This window comes from Typopeltis vanoorti, chromosome 9 (genome assembly GCF_054136105.1).
Source record: "Typopeltis vanoorti isolate ZY-2024b chromosome 9, IOZ_Tvanoo_1.0, whole genome shotgun sequence".
Lineage (NCBI taxonomy): Eukaryota > Metazoa > Arthropoda > Arachnida > Uropygi > Thelyphonidae > Typopeltis > Typopeltis vanoorti.
The window spans coordinates 99096203-99119462 of record NC_143557.1 but is presented as its reverse complement, the minus strand read 5'-3'; the positions used below and the strand labels follow the sequence as shown (position 1 = coordinate 99119462).

The following is a 23260-nucleotide window of genomic DNA, read 5'->3' as shown; positions in this document are numbered from 1 at the left end:
ATATGCCTGTCAAAAAGATATGATTTAATTAGGTGAACCATTTAAAATGGTATTCCAGTTGAGATCAGTTTATGCAGTAATCCGAAATGCCAAATTTTATCAAATGCACTGGCTATGTCAAGGAAAACAGCCAGAGCATTGATGCCAATTGTATCCCATAGAGATGTATTCCACTAGTCTATATATCTCTTGTGTGGTACTATGGAATTGACAGAACCCAAACTGCTCTTTAGGAAGAATGTTTAACTAGTGTATGGAGGCTTGGAGTCTGGTAAGAATAACTGTCTCTGCAATTTTACCCAGATTTGAGATGAGGTTGATTGGCCTATAACTTTGAGGCAGGTGCAGGTCTTTTCTGGTCTTATGGATTGGGATTATATCCGCCACCTTCCAGCAGGAAGGGAAATGTTCGAAACGGAAGATGGAATTAATTATGTTGGTCAGATATACAATAGCTATACGAGGCAGTAGCTTTATCACCTTGTTGGTGATGCCATCAGGTCCAGGAGCCTTTTTGTTTTTTAATTTCTTGATTATATATATTTCTGCTGGTGATGTGAGTGCAATTTGATTGGAGGAGGTTACAGAAGATTTTAATGAACATCTGACATGTCGATGGATCTTGTAAATGTGATTGAAGTCTAGATGTTCATATGAGGGTTTACATTGCTTGTCTAAATTTTCTGCTATTGTTTTGGCTTTATTTGTCAGTATGGATGAGGCCTAGATCTGTTTGGAGAGGGGGAAGAGATTTGTTTTTGTTTTTGATCTATCTGATGAGATTCCAAATGGAGTGATTCTCAGGAGAGAGAAAGTCGATCTTTCTTTCCAAAGTTGACTTTTATGTGCTTTAAGGGCATCTCTCACTGCAGAATTTAGTCTATTCAGGATTCATTTGTCTTGTGATGCACAGATATTGTGAAACCTTTTTCTAGCCTTATTTTTCTCCTTGGTCAGGTTCATGATGTCTTCTGGCAAGTGGTTGGGCCTGAGAGTAGTTGTGGAAGTAGTTACTGCTGTAAAGGCTGTGTTAATTTGTTGGTCAGGTCTTTAACAGCTATTTCAATTTCTTCTTTGGATCTTATAAGCGGAACAGGACCAATATATATATATTTCAGGAGTACTTTGGTCAACCTTTCCCATGATATGAATGTGGGGGGGGGGGTTTCCTTGGTTTCCCAACTGTATTGGGTTGTGATCAGACGAAAGGCCATTAAACTCTACTCAAGTCTCACGTTCTGCAGTATGACTATGTCCAAAACATCAGCCCTACCATATGTATTATGGTAGATAGGTTCAGTGGGACCTACCACAACCATGTTGTTGGATCCTGTATAGTTAGCAAGTATGTGTCTGTTTTTATTGGTAGTTCAACTGTTCCAGGTGGGATGCTTGGTGTTTAAGTCACCGGCAATGATGACAGGTTCTCTGATGCCAAAGATGTCATCGAAATCTGAGGACAGTAATGATTTTAGTGGAGGATTGTATGCTGCATAGATTTTTAGTCTACCAGCTGAGCTCGTGAGAACCTCTACACCTGTAACCTCTAGATTAGTAGTAGGTGAGATATTTACAGGGTGATGACTAATGTAATTCTTGATTAAAATGGCAGTGACGCCGCTACCGCTGTGGGTTAGTCTGTCAGTTCTGTTTCAGAACTGACAGACTCATTAAATCCAGACTCACTGCAGATTATCGCATGGAATGCGATAATCTGCAGTGAGTCTGGATTTAGTTTATTCCTGTTCATGAGTGAGCACTGTCAGGATGGTCTGTGTATCTTTTAGGAATCTATTAGTAGAGGATGGTGTAGGGTTGGCAAATATGCTACTAGATTTCTGCTGAAATCTAGTAGCATATTTGCCAGAGAACAGGTGATAATGGCTGTCAGGTTTGTGTGTGGTACTAGCTGATCCTGTTCATGAGTTATCTGTTTAGAACAGACTACATCCGCATATATCATTGCTGAGTTGTTCTTTTAAAGGCCTCGTCGCAGCAGATAATTTTTGCTGGTCTTTGAGAGTCTATGAAGCTGAGGCCCTCTGACGTGGATCTACTGGAGGAGAAAGCGTGTCTGTCTCCGATCGTCTGTTTTTTGGGTTTTGAATGCATCCCTTGTAGTTGGCTATGTGTGGGCCACCGCAGTTGGCACATTTATCCGGGGTGGTTTTCGGCTTTGTACAGATATTGGTTAGGTGGCTGTCCCCACATTTTAGACATTTAAACTCAGCCTTACACATTTTCTGGGCATGGCCAAATTTTTGACATCTGTGGAACTGACCTGTTGAAGCCCTTTTCCTTAATGGTTCTGGGCTGATTTTCAGTCCTCAGATGGACATTAGGTCATATATATGTTTGGAAGCTTGAGTGATCTCTACTAGTGGCATTGGAGTTTCTCTTTTTTGGTCATTCTGCTGACCTTAATGGTAGATCCTGCTGGTGTACATCAACAGCCACTTCTGTGGATACGTCTTCAGACACTCCTCTGACCACTACCTTCAGATTTTTCTCTGAACCAAGTGAGAAGGTGTGATACTGAATGCCTCTGGCATTCATTTCTCCTGTGAGTTTTCGATAGTCCATCACTGTGGTGGGCTGAATCTTGATGCCGTCAGTGACATTTTTTGCGTAGTTATAAGAGATCTGTAGATTGGACATGGTAGTCCTTAGAGACATCCATCTTTGTTTTTCGCGCAGTATAATCAGAGGTATCTTTTCTTTAGTGGAGACGTAGGAGTCCGAAATGGGACAGTCTTCTTCCATTCCATCCTATTTTGGTGGTTCGGAGGCCGTGGTTTTGCGCTTCTTGCTTGCAGACCTCCGTGAAGTCTGAGGGGACAAAGATCACCAAACTCTGCCTCTCATCTGCTCTTGAGCATTGTCATCGTCATCCCCCGACATAGAGTATAAACGAAGTTCAAATTTTTTGAGAATCTTTTTAAGTATATTTTTGGCTAGTCCTCTGTCCAGTGACTCAACCTGGGTGCCCACGTCAATCCCACTCATACATGAGAGAACAAGGTGCAAAATCACTGTTTATATTGTAGGTCCTTGAGCCCGTGTTAACATCTCTTAGACCCAATCAATGGTCTACCCGCAAAGGGAATCCCTCAGCCACAAAAGACTGCCAGCAAAACCAAGCGTTGGAAAAACGCACAAAGTAACAGCAATTTTTAGTTTTATATTACCCTAATAAAATGGGAAAAGGAGGGGCCACACTTGGCCACAGAGTGAAAACCTACCTCCCTAAAATACCATCATCCATAGTGGATGGGGCCTACATGGCCATTAGACCTCGTGCATATTTCATGCAGAAGAGGAGATAGTATGTTTCAAACTGTGTTAACTCCAGTGCAATGTGAGTTTCCCTAATAATCTTGCAGCCTAAAATAACACTTCCAATCACATCAAAAGTCAATAGCAAACTCAGTAGAAGTCATATATACATATATATATCATATATACAAGAAAACAAAAGGTGCTTGACCTTCTTAATAAAAATCTCTGGATGAGAGAAAGACGTAGAAAGATTTTTACCTTGGTTGTAAAATATATTAAAGATACCAAGAAATTTTATACTTGGTTTTAAACCTTTTCCCAAGTAAGCAAAACAAAGTTTTGCGCTTAACTTTCCTCTCATCCAAAGATTTTTATTAAGAAGGTCAAGCACCTTTTGTCTACTTGTGTGTGTGTGTGTATATATATATATATGTATATATATATATATATATATATACGAGGTGCATCTATTCAGTGAATGGTATCAGAAAACAAAACAGAAGATACAAACAAATTACCTTTATTGGCCTTCAAAACAATCACCATCCTTCACAATACACTTTTGGCAACTTTCATAAAGCTTCTGAAAACTGTCAGCAAAGGCCTCTTTAGGATCAATTGCAGAACTGTTGTCATACGTTCTTGGATTGCCGGTACGTCTGCAAAACGTGTGCCTTTCATGATGCTCTTCAGGCGGGGAAACAGAAGTCCGCAGGTGCAAGATCATGGGAGTACAGTCGAGAACAGGTACGTTGCACTGAGCCAAGAATTGCCGCACACTACGGATTGCGCAGCCGTGTTATCGTGCAGCAACAAACATTGTCCAGTCCTGTGCAACTCTGGCTGAACACGGTGGATGAGTCATAGCAACCATTTCAAAACTTCCTCGTAGAATGCGGCATTCATGGTTTGACTCGCAGAAACGAATTCTTTATGGATGATGCCATCGGTATCAAAGAAGGCAATCAACATTGTGTTGACCTTGGACTTTTGCAGGTGACTCTTTTTGGGTCGCAGGGAAGACGATGAATGCCATTCCATCGATTGCTGCTTGGATTCCAGATCAAACTGTTAGCACCAGGTCTCATCTCTGTGATGATGGTTTGCAGAAAGGATGGATCCTGGCCACACATGGTAATGAAATCTCCAGAGGTTTCCATCCGTTTCGCTTTCTGTTTGTCTGTCAGCTTGTGCAGCATAAACCGGGAACAAATCTTCTGCTTACCCAAATCTTCGCAGACGATAGTGTGCACCATGTCCTTGCTAATGCCCAATTCCTCCGCCAGCACTTGTAGAGTCAGTCGTCGATCTCGTGCCAGCATTTGCCGCACTCGCTCGATCATGTCTGGGGTTCTGCTTGTCGACGGCCTACCCAAACATGGCTCATCCTCAGTCATTTCCTTCCCGTTGCGAAAGCATTTGAACTAGTTGTGAACACATTTTCTGCTCACGACTTCTGTCCCGTACACTTGCACCAACATTTCATACGTCTCTGTGACCGTTTTCCCCAATTTGTAGAGAACTTGATGTTCACTCATTGCTCCATTGCACTGTGATGACCCTACCTCTCACACTGACTACGTTCGACTGCCCGCAGCGGGTTTACCCTGACAGTCACGTGTACTCCGCGCTAGGTGGCGCTTCTCGGCGTATCTCTGGATAGTCATGTGCGCGCACACCTGGCCCATGCTGCCTTTGAGATATTGGACCATTCACCAAACCTTTCAGACTGCTCTCATATATATGTATATGAGGGCTGTTCGATAAGTAATAAGACTAATTTTACTGTCGCGAAACCACTCATCACAATATTAATTTCTGTGGAATAAAGAAATGTTGCTGTATTAACCAAAGAGGTTGATAGATGGCGTATACAGGCTGATGTGCCAGAGTATCACGTGACTAAACGTAAGCTTGTTTCGGCATGCCTACGAGCCGCGACCAGTCGTTGAAATGGAAGCATCCTTGGAACAGCGTTATGTGATTAAATTTTGTGTGCATTTGCAAAAATTGGCATCAGACACTTTTAACATGATACGCGAAGTTTTCCACGATGAAGCAATGTCGAGGGCAAGTGTTTTTCGCTGGCATAAAACTTTTAAGGAAGGAAGGCAAAATATGGAAGATCTTGAACGTGAGGGAAGACCTTCAACGTCCATCACAGAGACAATGATCAACACAGCAGCGATTATCATCAAGGAGGATCGCAAAATTACAGTATGTCAGCTGCATATTGTCCTGAATATTTCTGTGGGAAGTGTTCACTCAATCATGGCTGAACATTTGGGACTGAAACGTGTTTGGCCCGATGGATTCCCAAACTCTTGACACCGGAGCAAATGCAGCATCGAGTGGATGTGTGCATAGAATGGAAAGAAAGACTGGAACAAGAAGGCAACAACTTCTTAAAACTCATCATTACAGCAGATGAAGCTTGGTTGTATCACTATGACCCTACAATGAAACAACAAAGCAGTGAATGGAAGCATCCATCTTCGCCTACCCCCAAGAAAGCAAAAATGTAAAATCGCCTGGTAAAGTTATGACCATAATATTTTTTTGACTACGAAGGCATTGTTTACCAACACGCTGTAGAACCCGGGAATACTGTAAACGGCTCATACTATGCGGATGTTTTACGGACAATGGTACAGCACATCAAAAAGAAGCATCCATTGCTGAAGAATGGTTTCTTATTGCACCACGATAATGCAAGGCCACATATTGCTGGTTGTGTAGCGGACGTTTTGCAGAAGAACAACATAGATATCCTACCACACCCTCCATACAGTCCTGATCTCACACCGTGCGATTTCTGACTGTTTCCTCAGCTCAAGAAACCACCAATAAGCCGCCATTTCGAAAGCAACAAAGCATGTGTAAAAGCTGCGGAGGCGGTTTTGAAAGAACTCTCAAAAAACGGACTTTCACATGTGTTTAAGAAGTGGACGCAAAGTTGGGACAAATGCATCGCGTCTCATGGTAGTTACTTCGAAAAAGACCATGTAAATGATGACAATTAAAGGTAATCTGTTTTCTGTATAAATATAGTCTTATAACTTATTGAACAGCCTACGTATATATACACACACACGTGTGTGTGTGTGTGGCTGGATGAATATTTTGGAAAAGGTGGTTGTTGTCTGATTTTAGGACCTGTTTAAATTAGGCTTTTTCTGCTAGTAAAATGATATAAAATAATATAAATTATTTTATTGCCAGCCTGGCTGGCCAAGTGGCTAGCATATCCGCTCTCAAGCCAAAAGGCTGCAGGCTCGAATCCCGTATTGGGCATGGATGTTTGTGATTGTCTTTGGAAATAGTAGTGGTAGTGATCGGCAGTAGATGGCGTTGGTGTAGTTGTGGTCAGTTGGTGGACTTGAGTGGTGGAGACAGAGTTGTAGAGCAGGTGCCCTCCCTGGCTGGCCGAGTGGCTAGCATATCCGCTCTCAAGCCAAAAGGCTGCAGGTTCGAATCCTGCCATGGGCATGGATGTTTGTGATTGTCTTTGGAAATAGTAGTGGTAGTGATCGGCAGTAGATGGCGTTGGTGTAGTTGTGGTCAGTTGGTGGACTGAGTGGTGGAGACAGAGTTGTAGAGCAGGTGCCCTCCCTCGATGAGTTTTTAGACTCCCAGGAGGTGTCTAATAATAATGCTATCTTTTCTCCTTGTTAAGGTAGAAAAATCATGCTTATTGCTATGATTCTTTGAACTATAGTGGTAGTAGCATTGCTGCCAACAATACTTGGTAGCAATGATACCTGTCAAAGGACAGGTTATTTTTCTTGGAAGAACAAAATTTACAGATAGAGGGAACTGCCATGGTTTCCCCCCCCCTGCCAATTTTTACATGGAAAATTTTGAAAAATGAGCAATAGACTCAGCCCCTCTCAATCCTTCTATCTGGCTAAGATATGTAGATGATATGTTCTCTGTTTGACCTCATGGCCCAGACACATTAAACTCAGTCACCTCAGTAGTCTACATCTAAGAATCCAGTTTACTATTGAAAAGGAAAATAATAGCTTACCCTTCCTAGACACCTTAGTAACACGCCTTCCTAATGGTAACCTTTTCCCTTCACTGTATATAGAAAACCCACTCACACAGGTAGATATATTCACAAACTTTCCCACCACCACCACCCCTCTTAACAATATGGCATTATTAAAGCTGTAACTAATAGAGCCCATAATCTTTGTTCCAGTGGAACCTCTTTCAACCGAACATACACAATATCTTCATTTCTAATAGGTATAGTGATTACAGAATTAAAAAAATAATTAGTTCCTCCCTCAATCATCATCCATTGCTTCAGAAGGATTTCAGAAATGCCATCACCTTTCGCTACATCCATGGCACATCAGGAAAAATAGCCAGGTCTTTAAAAAAGTACAACCTCTTCACAGCTTTTAAGTCCCACCAGAAACTTGCTACCTTTATCCATTCTAGCAATTCTCCTGTGCCTGGAGTATATAAAGTATCCCCTTTTCTGCAAGCTGGCTTACTTTGGACAGACAGGTAGATCAGTGACCATCTGTTTAGAAGAACACAAATCATACATCTGCAATCACGACTATAGTCAATTTGGCCTTGTAGACCATGTATTGGATACAGCCAACAGAATCTCCTGGAAGAAAACCACCATGCTCCACTATAGCAAATTCAAAAAAGGAAAGACTGTTTTTTAGAATCTGCAGCAGCACTCAGAAATCAACGAAATTTAAATAAATACAGATGCATGAAACTTCCTGAAATTAGGGAAACAATAATTGTTAGAGGTCCAACTTTACATCCTAAGCCACGTACAAATGCCCATAGAGGACGTGCCACCTAGATAGGACTTTAGTCAGCCATGTTTCATTTAGTATTGTGCTGTCTTTGTGTGTGTGTGTGTGTGTGTGTGTGTGTGTGTGTGTTACAAGAGTTATTTGTAATCCTCAAAGATGTCTCAGTGACTGAGACAGAATATCGGAAGCATTAAAATTAGCTTTTAATCTTTTGCTGTAAATATTCCATTAAACCTCTGACATGATGTCCTCCCAGCACTTGAGCCTTAACACACGAAGCCTTTATTCAACTTTGTGATCTATATATTTATATTTTTGATATTTAAACCCTAAAAAGCCAGTTCTGTTTTAAGTGGTGAAATTAGTAGGTTAATTTTACATGTTTTTAACAACTAATAAATTCCTGTTTATAAATATAGTTATGTTAAAGTTCTCAAGATTTGGGAAACTTTAATTCTTAAGTCTTCCCCAACAGCTAAAGCTAGCAACACCACCAAAAGAGGGTCCCCCCCACACACACACACTGGACTCTAGTCTAATTTCTTCCACTTATTGTTGTGTGTGTGTTATTACAATTTTAATATTGTATTCTTTAAGGGAATATTCTGAAATAAATGTGGACTCTACTTACATCCACATGATAAAAGAAATTAACAAAAATCAGACCACACAAATATCCCTATTTGATCAACGTATAAATATAGATATAAAGAGAGGGGTCTGCCAAGGCGATGTGATCTCCCGAAATCTATTTACCAGCACTTTAGAATGCATTCTGAAAAAAATAGACCTAAACGTAGGAATAAGCATAAATGGTGAAAAACTACAAATCCTTATGTTTGCAGATGATCTAGTACTGATATCCCACAACCCAAAAGACCTAGAAGAAATGGGTAAAAAAATATACACAAACAACAGTAAGATAGGCTTAGAAATGAATCTAGAAAAAACAAAATGGATCAAAAACATCTGTAGTCTCCTATGTATTAATAACATCCCTATAGAACAAGTTGACTCCTACAGTTACTTAGGACAAACAAATTAATAACAATTTATCTGAAGAACTAGCAAAAAGAAAAAGCTGCATGGCTATCGTTCAATAGACTAAAAGAAACACTTATTGATCCAAATCTTGACATCTCTGCGAAGACAAAACTATTTAATATGACATTCTTCCATCACTCACATATGGATCAGAAACATTGAACACGACAAAAAAAGAAGACTCTCAGAATAACTCGCCATAAGAAGAAGATTCTCAGAATAACTCGCCATAAGAAGAAGATTCTCAGAATAACTCGCCATAGGATTTGTAACATCAGCAAAATGGAACATGTTAGAAACACAGAACTGAGAAAAAGATCAGGCATAAAACATGTGGTGACTGCAGTATATGAAAGCAAGGTGAAATGGACAGGTCACATAGCCAAACTCAGGGATAACAGATGGACATTAAGAATACTCAACTGGTAACCTAGAATAAAGAGAAAACCAGGAAGACCACCTACAAGATGGGAAGATCCACTAGTGAAATCTATGGGTATAACCTGGAAGAGAGGATCGAGATTGTTGGATGCATCTTTATGACCTGCACTCGTGGAGAAATCCTGAGTGAAACACAGGTCCATCAAGGTAATTCTTGAAGATGACAGAGAGATTAAGCCTGTTTAATTATTTCGCTGTGCTATATTCATTCCATTTATAGTGGAATGAATGTACTATAGGTAGACCCAGTGACGTATTTAGGTATAGGCCCGTGCCTAGAGCGGCAAATTTTGAGGGACAGCGGAAATTTCCAGGCTCTCATTTTTGTAATTATAACATGTTCCTTATATCCCGCATCTACTCACAAGTGGAGAAATGTATTTCTTTTCCTCATTGTAAGTTCTGCAAGCATATTGGCATGTAATCAGATTTTGCATAACTATACAGACCGAGACACGTGCGTGGAAAGCTAATATATTGTTGTCAGTAACTTGACACAAAGGCAATAGGGATCGCTGTCGGGAGAGATTGATGCTAATTAATTTTGTGTCGGTATTATTCTTACTAACTATAACAACTTTTCCTTTATTATTTCGAATTCAAATTAAGATTGTTAATTGTTGCCCTTCCTTCAACTCTTTAGTTCAGTATCCTGATATCTTTGCAGCAGTTAAGATGTGCTAAATCTGAAATTATTTTTAGAGTTTTCAGTGCTCCTGTCATATGTTGTCATCAGAGTGGAGGTAATACAGTTTTATTGTTTTGCTTTTAAAAAGTTATAAATCGTGTAAATCATTCCGATACTTCCTGCATGTTTTAAATTACTATTTAAATTTTAAAACATGAGGTGACGGTAGAAAGCAACTTAGTGGTAATGAATATAAGAAGAGGAGAAAAGAAAAGGAAGTGAAAATTAACGAAGTACTCGTAGTATCAACCACAAGAAAACTGGACAATTTTTTTGCGTCGGTATCTGCTAATAGTAATTGTGATTTGGAAAAAGAACAAGAAGTGGTTGAGGAGACGGAAATTGAATCTGTTTCAAATGATGTGCCTACAACAAATCCCAACAATTTGGCAGCACAGGTGATAGTGAGTAATGACCCAGCTGAGTGGATTCTAAATGGCATAACACGCGAGTATATCACAGTTAATGGGTTTCCACAAAATTTAGACAGTGATCTTTCAAAATCGCAAAGAGCTTATCCTGACAAAGTAAGACATGTTTCTAAGAAACTGATTGAGAGGAATCTGATTAATGGCAAAAAAATAATAAGATATTTTCTTGTTTACTCTCCTAGTACCGGAAAGATCTTCTGTGCATCTTGTTGCCTTTTTGGTGGAGGGGGAGCTGACAATAGTCACTTCGTCAGTGGATTTAATGACTGGAAAAATGCAGAAGCATGAGTGAGTCATCACAAGAAAGCAACTAGTCGTATGAACTGTCTAATAGCTCTGAAATAAAGAGCAAATCTTGCAGGGAGAATTGACTTACAAATAACTCAGCAACTGCAAGAAGAAATTAAGTACTGGAAGGCTGTGTTAAAACGAGTAGTTGCAGTTGTAAAAACATTGCCCAGTAGAGGACTTACTTTGAGGGGAAAAGGATGACATTTTCGGTTCTGTGCATAATGGAAATGCAAATGATGTGTCTAGAGTTAATTAGTGAATTTGATCCCTTTCTTGCTCAGCACATTGCCAAAAGCGGGAAAAAATGAAAAGGTTTCTTGCCCTATCTTTCCTTTGCCACGTATGAGGAATTTATTAAAATAATAGGCAAGAAAGTAATCAAATTTATTGTGGAAGAACTTAAAATAGCTAAGTACTATTCCATAAGTGTTGACTCAACCAGACTTGTCTCATGTTGATCAGCTGTCCTTCATTGTACGATATGTGAAAGAACATGGAACTCCTGTGGAGCATTTCATTGCTAACGTAAGTCACAAATCTGGCAAGTTACAAGAGGCGGTTTTGACTTCACTAAACGAGCTTGGAATTGATGTGGCAAATTGCAGAGGGCAGACATATGATAATGCTAGTAACATGTCAGGCAAGTACACAGGACTGCAAGCAAGAATTCGTGAAATAAATCCATTGGCAGAATTCACACCGCGCGCTGGACATTCTCTCTCTCTAATTGGTACTTGTGCCGAATCCTGTCGGTACTCTTCCGCATTTTTTGATGTCCTTCAGACACGGTACGTATTTTTCACATCTTCAACACATCTGTGGAGTGTTCTAAGAAAGCACCTGGAAACTTTTGCAAAAGTAATCAAACGTCCTTCGCCTACTGTTGGAATCTTCGTGAGGGATGGAATGAAATAATTTTAACTTTGTCCGAAATTGAAAATGACACCACCCACAAGAAAGTTATGCGATGTGAAGCAAATGGGATTCTACGGCAACTTCAGTCACTGGAGGATGGGATCATGACCTGCCTATGGGATGATATTCTCGCAAGAATGAATGCCACAAGCAAGAAATTACAGTGTAAAGATTGATATAGGAACTGTGTGTGAACTATATGGGTCCCTCGAATATTTCAAAGAACTAGAGTTACTCTGTGAATCCTATGAAGAACAGGGCAAGAAACTTAGTGGAGTTGACTTGTATGAGGAAGAAAAAGTTCACCAGGTTTTTTGATGACAGTGCAGATGAAAGTAACGAAAATGAAGACGAGTACAATCCATCAGTCAGTTTCAAAACTGATACTTATGACACAATTTTGCACAGTCTCTCATTCGAAATGAATCGAAGAAAAGTGTCGTATGAAAACCTCTCGAAGGAGTTCCGGTTTCTCACAACAATGCATGTGATATATGAAAACAAAGTCATAAAAGAGGCTTTTCGAGTATTATTGAACCTGAATTTGTAAACGAATGCCTGCACTTCAGAGCGCACCTGAAATCAAGTAGCTTAGAAATAAATACATTCCTACAACTTTCACAGAAAATTTGACAGGAAGCCCTACAATGTATATATCCCAATCTGGACACTGCTGTTACGATTTTTCTGTGTAAGATGGCAACAAATTGCTCAGCTGAACGATCGTTTTCCACCTTCAAAAGGTTTAAGGACTACCATAGAACAACTATGACAGAAGAAGGGCTCAGCAACTTGGCAGTTCTACAAATTGAGAGCGATATTGCAAGAGTTTGACTACGAGGACATGATAAATACCTTTGCCGAGCGAGCGACAAGACGTAGAATATTCTAGGACATTTTGGGCGAGTCATAATGTACACATATATATATATAGCAATTTGTAGTATTAACTCGGTACTGGGATATGTTCATATTTATAGTCAGTATATATATATAGATCTGCGGGCCTAGGGGCGGGAAAAACCTAAATACGCCACTGGGTAGACCAGCTAACATCTTGTATATGGAAACGTCATAAAAAATTACTGATTGTGATGATTTGCTTTTTCTCATGTTGCTTTTGTAGATCATGCAGTATTCTGTAAGTATACAATTGAAATTGGCTAAGTATATATATACTTCACTTAGTGCAGAAATCAGCAGATTCCTATAATGAATAATATTTTTAAAAAACAAATGCTGTTTTTATGACAATAAGATAACATTAATTTTATGATTTTTATGCCATTCAGACAGCTCACAAATGACACATTTTATAATAAAAAAAAATTCTAATGAAAAAAATGTAAATTCATCCATAAATATTGACAAACTTTTAAAATTCCTAACACTGAAGAAAAGAAGAAAGCATACCAAAAATTCCTGCCAAATAAGTCAGTTTGTGCTCTTAGAGAATACAGAGAGACAAATGTAAGAAAGCCAAACACTGTGTAAAACTAGCTAAACAAAAGTCATGGGAAGACTTTGGTAAGAACATAGAAAATAAATATCAAAAGGTGGCAATATATTCTGGAGGTTGTTGAAGAAGCTCAGAAATGGAGGAAAGAGAGCTGTAAAAGGGATTCGAGATGATAAAGGTGACATTTAGGTGGATGTTTGGAGTAATTTTCGAAATATTGCTAAACGAATAAATTAATGATAGCCCAGTGGTAAAAAACACTGACCAGGCATACAATCAGGAATACATATCCATACTTGAAGTGGAAAAAGCCTGAAATGTGGAAAGGCAGCAGGAGTAGATGATATTCGACGAGAAATGCTCAAGTATGGAGGTATAAAAGTCTTACGGTGGCTGCACTGCATAGTTCAGAAGGCTGGACAGAGGGACGAATTCCAGATGATTGGAGTAGAGCTCTCATAGTAAAGCTCTCATATAGCTCTCAATAAAAAGGGAAATAAAACTGAATATGAGAATTACAGAGGTATTTCCCTGTTCAGTGTTCCTGGTGAGATATATGCAAGTATACTTGAGAAACGATTGAGAAAGATCGTGGAAGCTTGGTGAAGTAAAAGCTGGATTCAGACCAAATAGAGGCTGTCAGGATCAGATTTTCACTTTATGACAAATAGTTGAGAAATCATGGGAATGTAACAAAGATCTGTATTTAAGTTTTGTAGATCTGGAAAAGGCATATGACAAGATGCCTTTTCCAGAATAGAGAAGCTATTCAAAATGCTACAGTTGTATGGAATCAGTGGGGCATTATATCAAGCAATACTTAATCTTTATTTGAGTTGTAAATCAAGAAAGTACAGGAAGTTGGTTTAATGTTAAATCTGGTGTCGGACAAGGATGTACGTTATCCCCTCTGTTATTCATTATCTATATGGATCACATTATGAGGTAAAGTGGTATTCAACCTGATTTCAAAATTGGAGATATTAATGTCAGCTCTCGTAGCTTTATGTGGATGATGTTATATTTCTAAATAAATACGCTACGTCTGCAAGATTCCCTGACTAAATTGAATAACTGTTGTAATAGATATGGTATGAAGGTCAGCAATAACAAGACAAAGACAATGAAAATAAGCAGAAGCATTGAAAATATCAACTGCATTGTGAATGGAGAGCCTATAGAACAAGTAAAACATTTCAGCTACTTAGGCACGATTTTTAGTGAAGATGGCAAATTAAATATGGAAATAGAAAACAGAATCAAAAAAGCTGGTATGGTGGAAGTCAACTGAATAAGTTTATATGGAATAAGAGAGAAGTTAGTTGGAACACTAAATTAGCTGTATACAAGTCAGTGTTCAAACCAGTTTTAACTTATGAATCTGAGAGCTGGGTCAGAAGTAAAACACTTGATCAAAGACTAGAGACTGCAGTTATGAGAGTCCTGATAAAGATTAGGGGCATGCAAATGGCATGAATGGCAATATCATATTAAAAACGAGGATATTAGGAAAGAACTTGACATTGTCAGCATCCAGGAATGTGTTAACAGAGCTAATCTCAAGTAGTATGGTCACTTAAACAGAATAGGAAAGGAAAGATTAGCGGAGCAAGTTTTCTCTGTCAGTTTGTCAGGAAAAAGACCCAGAGGAAGACCAGGATATAGGCGGATTGATACAGTAAAAAGTGCCTTAGATGATAGAAATATAAGATCTGATAATGTTGGAGTCTTGATAGGCAACAGACTGATTTGAAGAAAAATGGTACACAGGAAGTTAGTAGTGATGAAAGTTTTTTTCATGTTGTACTATCATATCCTGTACACACTTGAGGATACATGTCAGGAATTTGATGATGTTGAACACTGAAGAGCATGATACTCACTGAGGTGAGTTCTTCCTGATGTGCGAAATATGATATGCATTCCAGCAAACATGTTAAGTCATTCCTGCAGATGTATACAGATAGGATATACAGCAACTCAGTTGTTGGTCATCATTAATGAAAAAACTAACATTTTGTCATACATTCTGTTCTTTTGCATTTTCTAATGGTATTAGCTCACTATAATATGAAGAAATATAATGATTTAGCACAAAAGAAATTTTATCAGTTAGGTTTGTGGTTAAATCATTTTGGGAAACTGCTTTAAATATAGGCTTTGCATTTGGTGGTTGGTTGGAGAGGGTTATTAACCCTTTAACTGCTGAGAACATATTATTACAGGCTCGGAAATACATGCCTGCTGTGCTGAGCCCATATATGTACGGTTGACGTGCCTCCCATATTCAGTCAATTTTTTAGTATGGAAAGAATCGTCGTAAGATATTCAAACTTCTTGGAAAGGTTCTTCCATCTATTGCCAACCAACTGAAGTTTATTTGACTTTGGTTTCTGTCCTTGTATGACATCTAAAGAGAAAAATTTGAACTGGTGCAACTAATCATATGCAGCACAATGCATAAACCACTTGACTGCAGGGATGTCACAATATGGCATCTACCAGTAAATATCTGCGTTATGTTACTGATGATCAAATTTATGAATTGTTAACATCAAATGAGTCGGGAGAATAATTGTCCAAGTTAAGTGAATTGTGTACTTCAGGTGAAGAAGATCCTGGTGATGTGTTACCAGCAAGCAAGATAGTGACAAAAATCTTGATACGAACGTGCTTAAGCGAATGCATACTGAAGATGTATTGTTCAAGTAGCGTGATGATGCATTTACTCTAAGTGGACACAAATTTGATAGCTGTAATTCAGGAATAATCACAGGTAATATCACTGATGATTCTTCAGCATTAGATATTTTTCAACAATTTTTTACCATAGAACTAATGACAACAATAGCTGATGAAACAAACAAGTTTCATACCTTCACCACAAATAATATACCACCCATCTTCACGACTAAAGCAGTGGAAAAACAACACCCCTCACGAACTTTACATTTTTCTAGCCATTACACTGCTAATGACAAGGGTAAAAATTTCATTAGTGATAATGAAAATCAACCTGAAGGAGACAGATTATATAAGTTGAAATCTGTAATTGAAAGTCGAAAAAATTTCAGTGAAATGTTCTACCCCTTTCAAAATTTGTGTATAGATGAAAGTCTTGTTCTTTTCAAAGGTAGATTATCATTTGCCCAGTACATTCTTTTAAAAAGAAGTCGATTCGGAATAAAACTACAGTGGTATCTTGCTTATCCGAACTAATAAAAACCGTGCTCGTTCGGATTAGCAAATTTTCCCCCCAAGAGACAACAATAGCTAGCGTTTAAGACAAAAATAATAAGATTCTAATGTTACACCAATTTAATTCTGTAAATAAATGAAATAACTAATAGGAAAAAAAGCTACTGAACTGTAATGTAAAACTTAAAACTTAATACAGTACACAAGTTTATTTTAGTAAAAAAATTTAGTTTGTATATACCTGTATTTTTGAGGATTCTGATTTAATAAAATTGCATAGTTCAGTACATAACTTAATTTGCATAAAAAAATATCACTTTCTTGTACACAACACAAAAAAAAAAGTTTCACAAAATGACACACAAAAAAGTTTTTTTTATTTCTTTGTAAAAAAGTCACTAATTTTCTTTTACTTCTTGGAATCTAAACTTTTTTCTAATGCTTCTCGGAGCTGCATTAGCAATAAAATTTTGTGGAATGGCGCATCATTCTGCCTAGCCCATTCTATACGCATATTAAAACTGTCAACTTCCTCTTCATGTTTTACTTTTTTTTCTTTGAGTTCTTTATCGTCATCATCATCTTTTAACTCATTCTGTAGCGTCATATTTATAATTTCAGCATCTGATTTGATTTCAAATTCGGTGATTCATGCCGACAATACAGTACGTACCATACAGTATAAAAAAGCGAACGTGAACACACGCAATAAATCAAAATAGGCCTACAATATAACCATACAATCGACAGTATACAAAAAAATACTGTACTGTAATAATAATAATAATAATACGTAATAAATAGAACTTTTTTTTCTTTCAAATCGCAGTTCAGATTACTGGAGGATTCGGACTAAGGAGGTTTGGATTAGCGAGATACCGCTGTATTTCTTATCTGTGACTGTGAAACTGATTTCATCACATTTCATAGTGTACACTGGGAAGGACACAGACATCTTCCCTGAGCCTGACCTTGGTGTGTCGGGTGCAATTGTGAAAACACTTATAATGAAATATTTACATAGGAGTCGCACACTATGGATCGACAACTGGTATTCCAGCCCTTTACTTTTCGACTGGTTGCATAAAAACATGACCAATGCATATGGTACAATCAGGAAAAATATAAAGGGAATGCCTAAATTTTCACAGAAACTACATAAGGGACAAATAGAAGCAAAATATACAGACAATATTCTTGCAATAAGATGGCTTGACAAAAGAGAAGTTTCTATGCTGACAACATTGCATGAAAATGATGTTACACAGATGGACAAAAAAGATCGACAGACAGGAGAGATATTGTGAAACCACATTGTGTGGTTTCACAATAGTGAAACCACACAATGTGGTTTCACTATTGTGAATAGTACATGATTACAATGTCAACATGGATGCTGTAGACAGGTCAGATATGATGGTCATGTCTGTTGAGTGTATGAGAAAAACTATAAAGTGGTACAAAAAAACTATTTTTGCACCTTCTGGATATGACACTACTAAATTCCCACTGTCTCTATAATGTAAAATTCGCATTATAGCAAATTTAGCAGACTACCAACTCATGCTTATCAGGGAAATAATTCAAAAGTATCATATCCCCAGAACAACAGGGAGGTTGAAAGGACGTCTGTCACCTGGAGATCAAGCACTGCATCTCAAAGAAAGGCATTTCCCTTCTCTTGTACCTTCTACTGAGAAGAAGAATGTAGCTTGAGTTTGTTATATCTGTTCCAATACCACTCTTGAGCAGAAAAGCGTCGTGAGAGCCAGTATATGTGCACCAAATGTGACGTTGGACTCTGTGTACAGCCCTGTTTTGAAAAATATCATTCCATACTAAATTTTTAGGATTTTCATACCCTGGCACTTGGTAGGCTTAGTAATAACTGTGTTTGTAAATAATAGTGCTCTTTATATATTTTGATTAATTTCTACATAAATTAATGTGTGTAATTTGTATAATCAAGTGGACACCCCATGATTATGCAAATTTTATAAAACACTATTATTGCCATTCTTGTGAGTGAACAAGTGTATATCAAGAATGTATGATGCTGTCTGGACTTCTTACTTCAGTAAGAATTTTAATTGATTCATCATCATCAAATTCCTGCCATGAACCCTCAAGGGGTGTACAGGATATGATAGTACTACATGAAAAAAATTACATCATCACTAACTTCCTATCTACAATTTTCCTCCAAATCAGTCTGTTACTTGTCAAGACTCCAACCTTATCAGATCTTATATTTCTATCGTCTAAGGCATTTTGTACCATATCAATCCACCTATATCTTGGTCTTCCTCTGGGTCGTTTTCCTGCCAACTTGGCAGAGAACACTTGTTTTGCTAATCTTTCTTCACCCGTTCTGTTTAAGTGACCATACCACCTGAGATTAGCTCTGCTAACACATTCCTGGATGCTGACAATGTCAAGTTCATTCCTAATATCCTCGTTTTTAATATGATATTGCCATTGATGCCATCTGTTTACACCTATAATCTTTCTCAGGACTCTCATATCTGCGGTCTCTAGTCTTTATTCAAGTGTTTTACTTCTGACCCAGCTCTCAGATCAATAAGTTAAAAATGGTTTGAACACTGTCTTGTATACAGCTAATTTAGTGTTCCGACTGATTTCTCTCTTATTCCATATGAATTTATTCAATTGACTTCCCACCATACCAGCTTTGCTGATTCTGTTGTCTATTTCTATATTTAATTTACCATCTTCACTAAAAATCGTGCCTAAGTAGCTGAAATGTTTTACTTGTTCCACAGGTTCTCCATTCACAACACAGTTCACATTTTCAATGATTCTGCCTATTTTCATTGTCTTTGTCTTGTTATTGCTGACCTTCATACCATATCTATTACAACAGTTATTCGATTTAGTCAGAGAATCTTGCAGACTTGTAGCGGATTTATTTAGAAGTATAACATCATCCGCAAAAAGCAAAGGGCTGACATTAACATCTCCAATTTTGATATCATGTTTAATACCACTTTCCTTCATAATGTGATCCATATAGGTAATGAATAACAGAGGGGATAATGTACATCCTTGTCTCACTTTTAATTGATTTTATTTATAAATTTTTTGCAAAATTAATTCAGCATAAGGGACAATTGGTCCTTTATGCTGAATATAACAACCAACAAAACATTGGTTGTTATGTACAGATAACACGGTACTTATACAACACGATTTCGATATAAGGTGGTCTACAAACTGTAGTAGCCCTTTATCTTTTATATATTTTTCAACTTGCGACTTAAAAATCAAATTTTATCTTCGTCAAATTTGTGTCTGCCCGTATCGCGCATGTAGTTATAAGTAGCGAATTTATATTACGGGAAATGCCGTTTAGCACGCATGTACGTCAATTGTTTACCGTATAGTGTTTATTGTTGAAAATCGTCTTCGTTTTCTGCCAGGAAAGCACATTAGAAATCATAAGTGTGTTAATCTTAAGCTGAGCCACTTTGAGCGCTTTTGTAATATGGCTGAAAACGAAATTAGTGAATTAATTGATGGGGAAATAGATTTAAATGAGGAGGAACTGGTAAAGTTAATAGATGACGTCGAACCAAATGGTGGGGAAAGTTATTATTATTACGTGGCACCTCCAGGCAGTCTGAAGACCCAACGAGTTCTGCCGAAGATTCTGATTGCGATGAATCCATTAAATAATTCAGTTTAAAGAAATTAGCAGAAGGATTGAACTTGGCAAGAAAGTTATTTTATTGATAATGATCTCTCAATGGAGTCCTCAGGAAAATTCACGAGACAATTGGATATTTGTTTAGCTCCGTATTATGAACTTAAAAAATTGCAGCATAGTGGTAAGCAAAGTCTTATTATGGACTTTATAACTAAATCAGTTTAAATATGCAACGAGAATTATACAAATGATATCCAAGAGATTTCAAGCGATGACAACGTGCGGCCACTCGTAAATAAAGAACATCTACGGAATGTTAGTTTTGAAGAGTGATGAAAATATGCACTTTATTTTATTTTGCCTAAAACATTTATGCATTATGTGCAATGAAGTTTACGTACAATTCATAATTTTTTATATTTTTATACTATATATTTGTTTCATAGTATATATGTTTTCTTAACTTACATGAATTACCTGAATTAAATAAAAAAATATTTTTGTTGGATATGTCATTGTTTATATAATCTTTAAATAAAAAAAAAAAAAATTATTTCGGACCCTAACACTACTTTTTCTATGTGATCTGAGTCTCGCATAATGCGATTTATATAAAGCGGCATTTCTATGGAATCTAACATCCGCATTATACGAGGGTTACCTGTATATATATATATATATATATATATAGTTTATTATACAAGATGTAGTTTTGTATAATATATATGTATGTATGTGGTGCTATTACTATTAGCACCAACCACCAGAGAGAGGGGCGGGGTGGCATCGCATTACACAGTGCATTTGGCCAGGTTCTGTAAAATATCTCAAATTATATATATAGATGAATTTTAATTTTGTTTACAGTAATGTTTCATTCTTATAAATAGAAATATTCCCTTAGTTCATAAATTAACACAATTGTATACAAAATAGTGAGCTATAATGAAAAACATTTAATTGTAACTTTATTTAGCATTTTTTAAAAATATGTAATATTCCTCTCCTTTTAAATTGCAAAGGAGTTGCAACTACTGAAACATCGGATGTACTTCAAGAACTCACCACAGAGATGTTATTTGATCCAAAAGGTAAGTGAGAAAAGATAATAGAATGTGCTGTAATCAGTGTTATTTTTATAATTTCTGTCTTTTCTGCCTAAATCAGTAGCATAATTTAGCCAACCAAAATATTGTGTTGTTGAAGTGAGTATTTTTTTTTTGTATTCTATCACAACACCCACACACAAAAACTTGTGAATGTTATAATCAGTTCATCATAGCATATTGTAACTATTAGGACATTCTTATTTGGCATAAATTTGCTACATTTGCAATAGCTCACTAGGCCTCCCTGGTGTTTTTCTTCATCTCACTAATAATCATCATCATCATTCCTGACATGTGTCCTCAAGGGGGGTGTACAGGATATTATGATAGTACTACATGATAAACTTACACCATTACTAACTTCCTATCAACAATTTTCCTCCAAATCAATCTGTTATCTGTCAAGACCCTGCATTATTACTTTTATCATCTATAATTCCTTTTACAGTGCTCTTTCCTCCATTTCTGAGCTTTTTCAACAGCCTCCAGAATATTTTGCCATCCTCATGATATTTATTTTCTATGTTTTTATCAAAGTCTTCCCATTACTTTTGTTTAGCTAGTTATACACAGTGTTTAGCTTTCTTACATTTGTCTCTGTATTCTCTAAGAGCACAAGCTAACTTATTCACCAGGAACTTTTGATATACTCTCTTTTCCTTCACTGCATTTTAACTTCCTTGTCCACCATGGAGTTCTGATTTTTCTATCCTTGCAGACAACCTCACCACATGCCTCTCTGGCTGAATCAATCAATGTTTTTTTCCGGGCTTACTACTGAATCTCCAAGGTTTGGTTCCTGTTCTCAAACTCTTTCATTTTTTTCTTGAATAATGTTTGTGTATTTTAGTTTACAGTTCACATCTGAGAGCTGTTCAGTGTTGTGACTTTTTTCTTGATTATTTCTATTAGAAACTATAATTCAGTTTTTTTAGGAATGTTAGTCAAGTGAGTAATATTTATTATCCGACTAGTTTCACTGATTTTTGCTATCGGCATCTTCAGGGATACAATTGCTAAGTGATATGAACATAACAGACTAGGTTTTAACTGACAGTTCTAATTCATACAAAATTAGTACTGTGCGTGAGACAACACGCGTGTAGCGGGTACATGATTTATTGGTTGAGAGACATAATGTAATTGGCATGAAAGTTCATTTCTTTAGTGTTTAGTGATCTAATTAAAGTTTTCCAAATATCAGGTAGGATTAGACCTTGATTCTTATGTAGGTTTCCTGTTGAACAGGCGACTATAGCAGCTTCCTTGAAGGTTCTGGAATGGTAGTTCTCTTCTATATAAGGCATATGACTTATCCCACTCAATAAGATGATTGGTAGTGGCAAAGTGGGAAGAAAGGCCTGAAATATCTTGTCTGTTGTTTCTAACATAGCCTATGTGCTCCTTCTGTCTTTTTTCGAAGCTTCTAGAGGTCTGACCAATGTAACTAACACCACAGGAACAAGGTATATTGTATACTCCAGAGTACTTGTAGAACAGATGAGGGTCTTTTGGTGATCTTAAAAATTTCCAAATAGTGTTGACTGGCTTGAATGTTACTTTAATATTGTGTGGTTTTAGAAGGATAGCCAATTGTTTGGAAATGGTGCTAACAAATGGAATAGTTACAGTGCTGATGTATTGGGTGTCATCACGTTGTCTTTGTGGTATATCTGAAAAGAGAATTTTGTTGATGAGTTGATGATGTTGATGATTTTGTGAATTTGACGAGTTGAAATGGAGGGAATGTTCAGTATTCGTAAGTTTTCTATACACAGACAGGTCGATACTGTTATTGGTTTGTTTCTTTATTAGGATGTCTAGGAATGGAAGTTTTTCATCTTTTTCAATTTCTAATGTGAATTTGATAGTATGGTGGAAACGATTGATTTTGTTGAGATATTCCATTAGTTCTTCTTTCTTATGATTCCAAATGATAAAGGTGTCA

General features: G+C 37.2%; 1 protein-coding gene across 1 annotated transcript in view; it reads left to right on the top strand.

The window, feature by feature from the left end:
- LOC150103291 (transcription factor E2F5-like) overlaps positions 1-23260 on the top strand; it is a 119051-nt gene that overhangs the window by 61319 nt on the left and 34472 nt on the right. The window contains exon 7 of the mRNA XM_090397885.1: positions 21226-21294. Within this exon, the coding sequence (XP_090254011.1) occupies positions 21226-21294 (69 nt within the window). The remainder of the gene's footprint in view (positions 1-21225; positions 21295-23260) is intronic.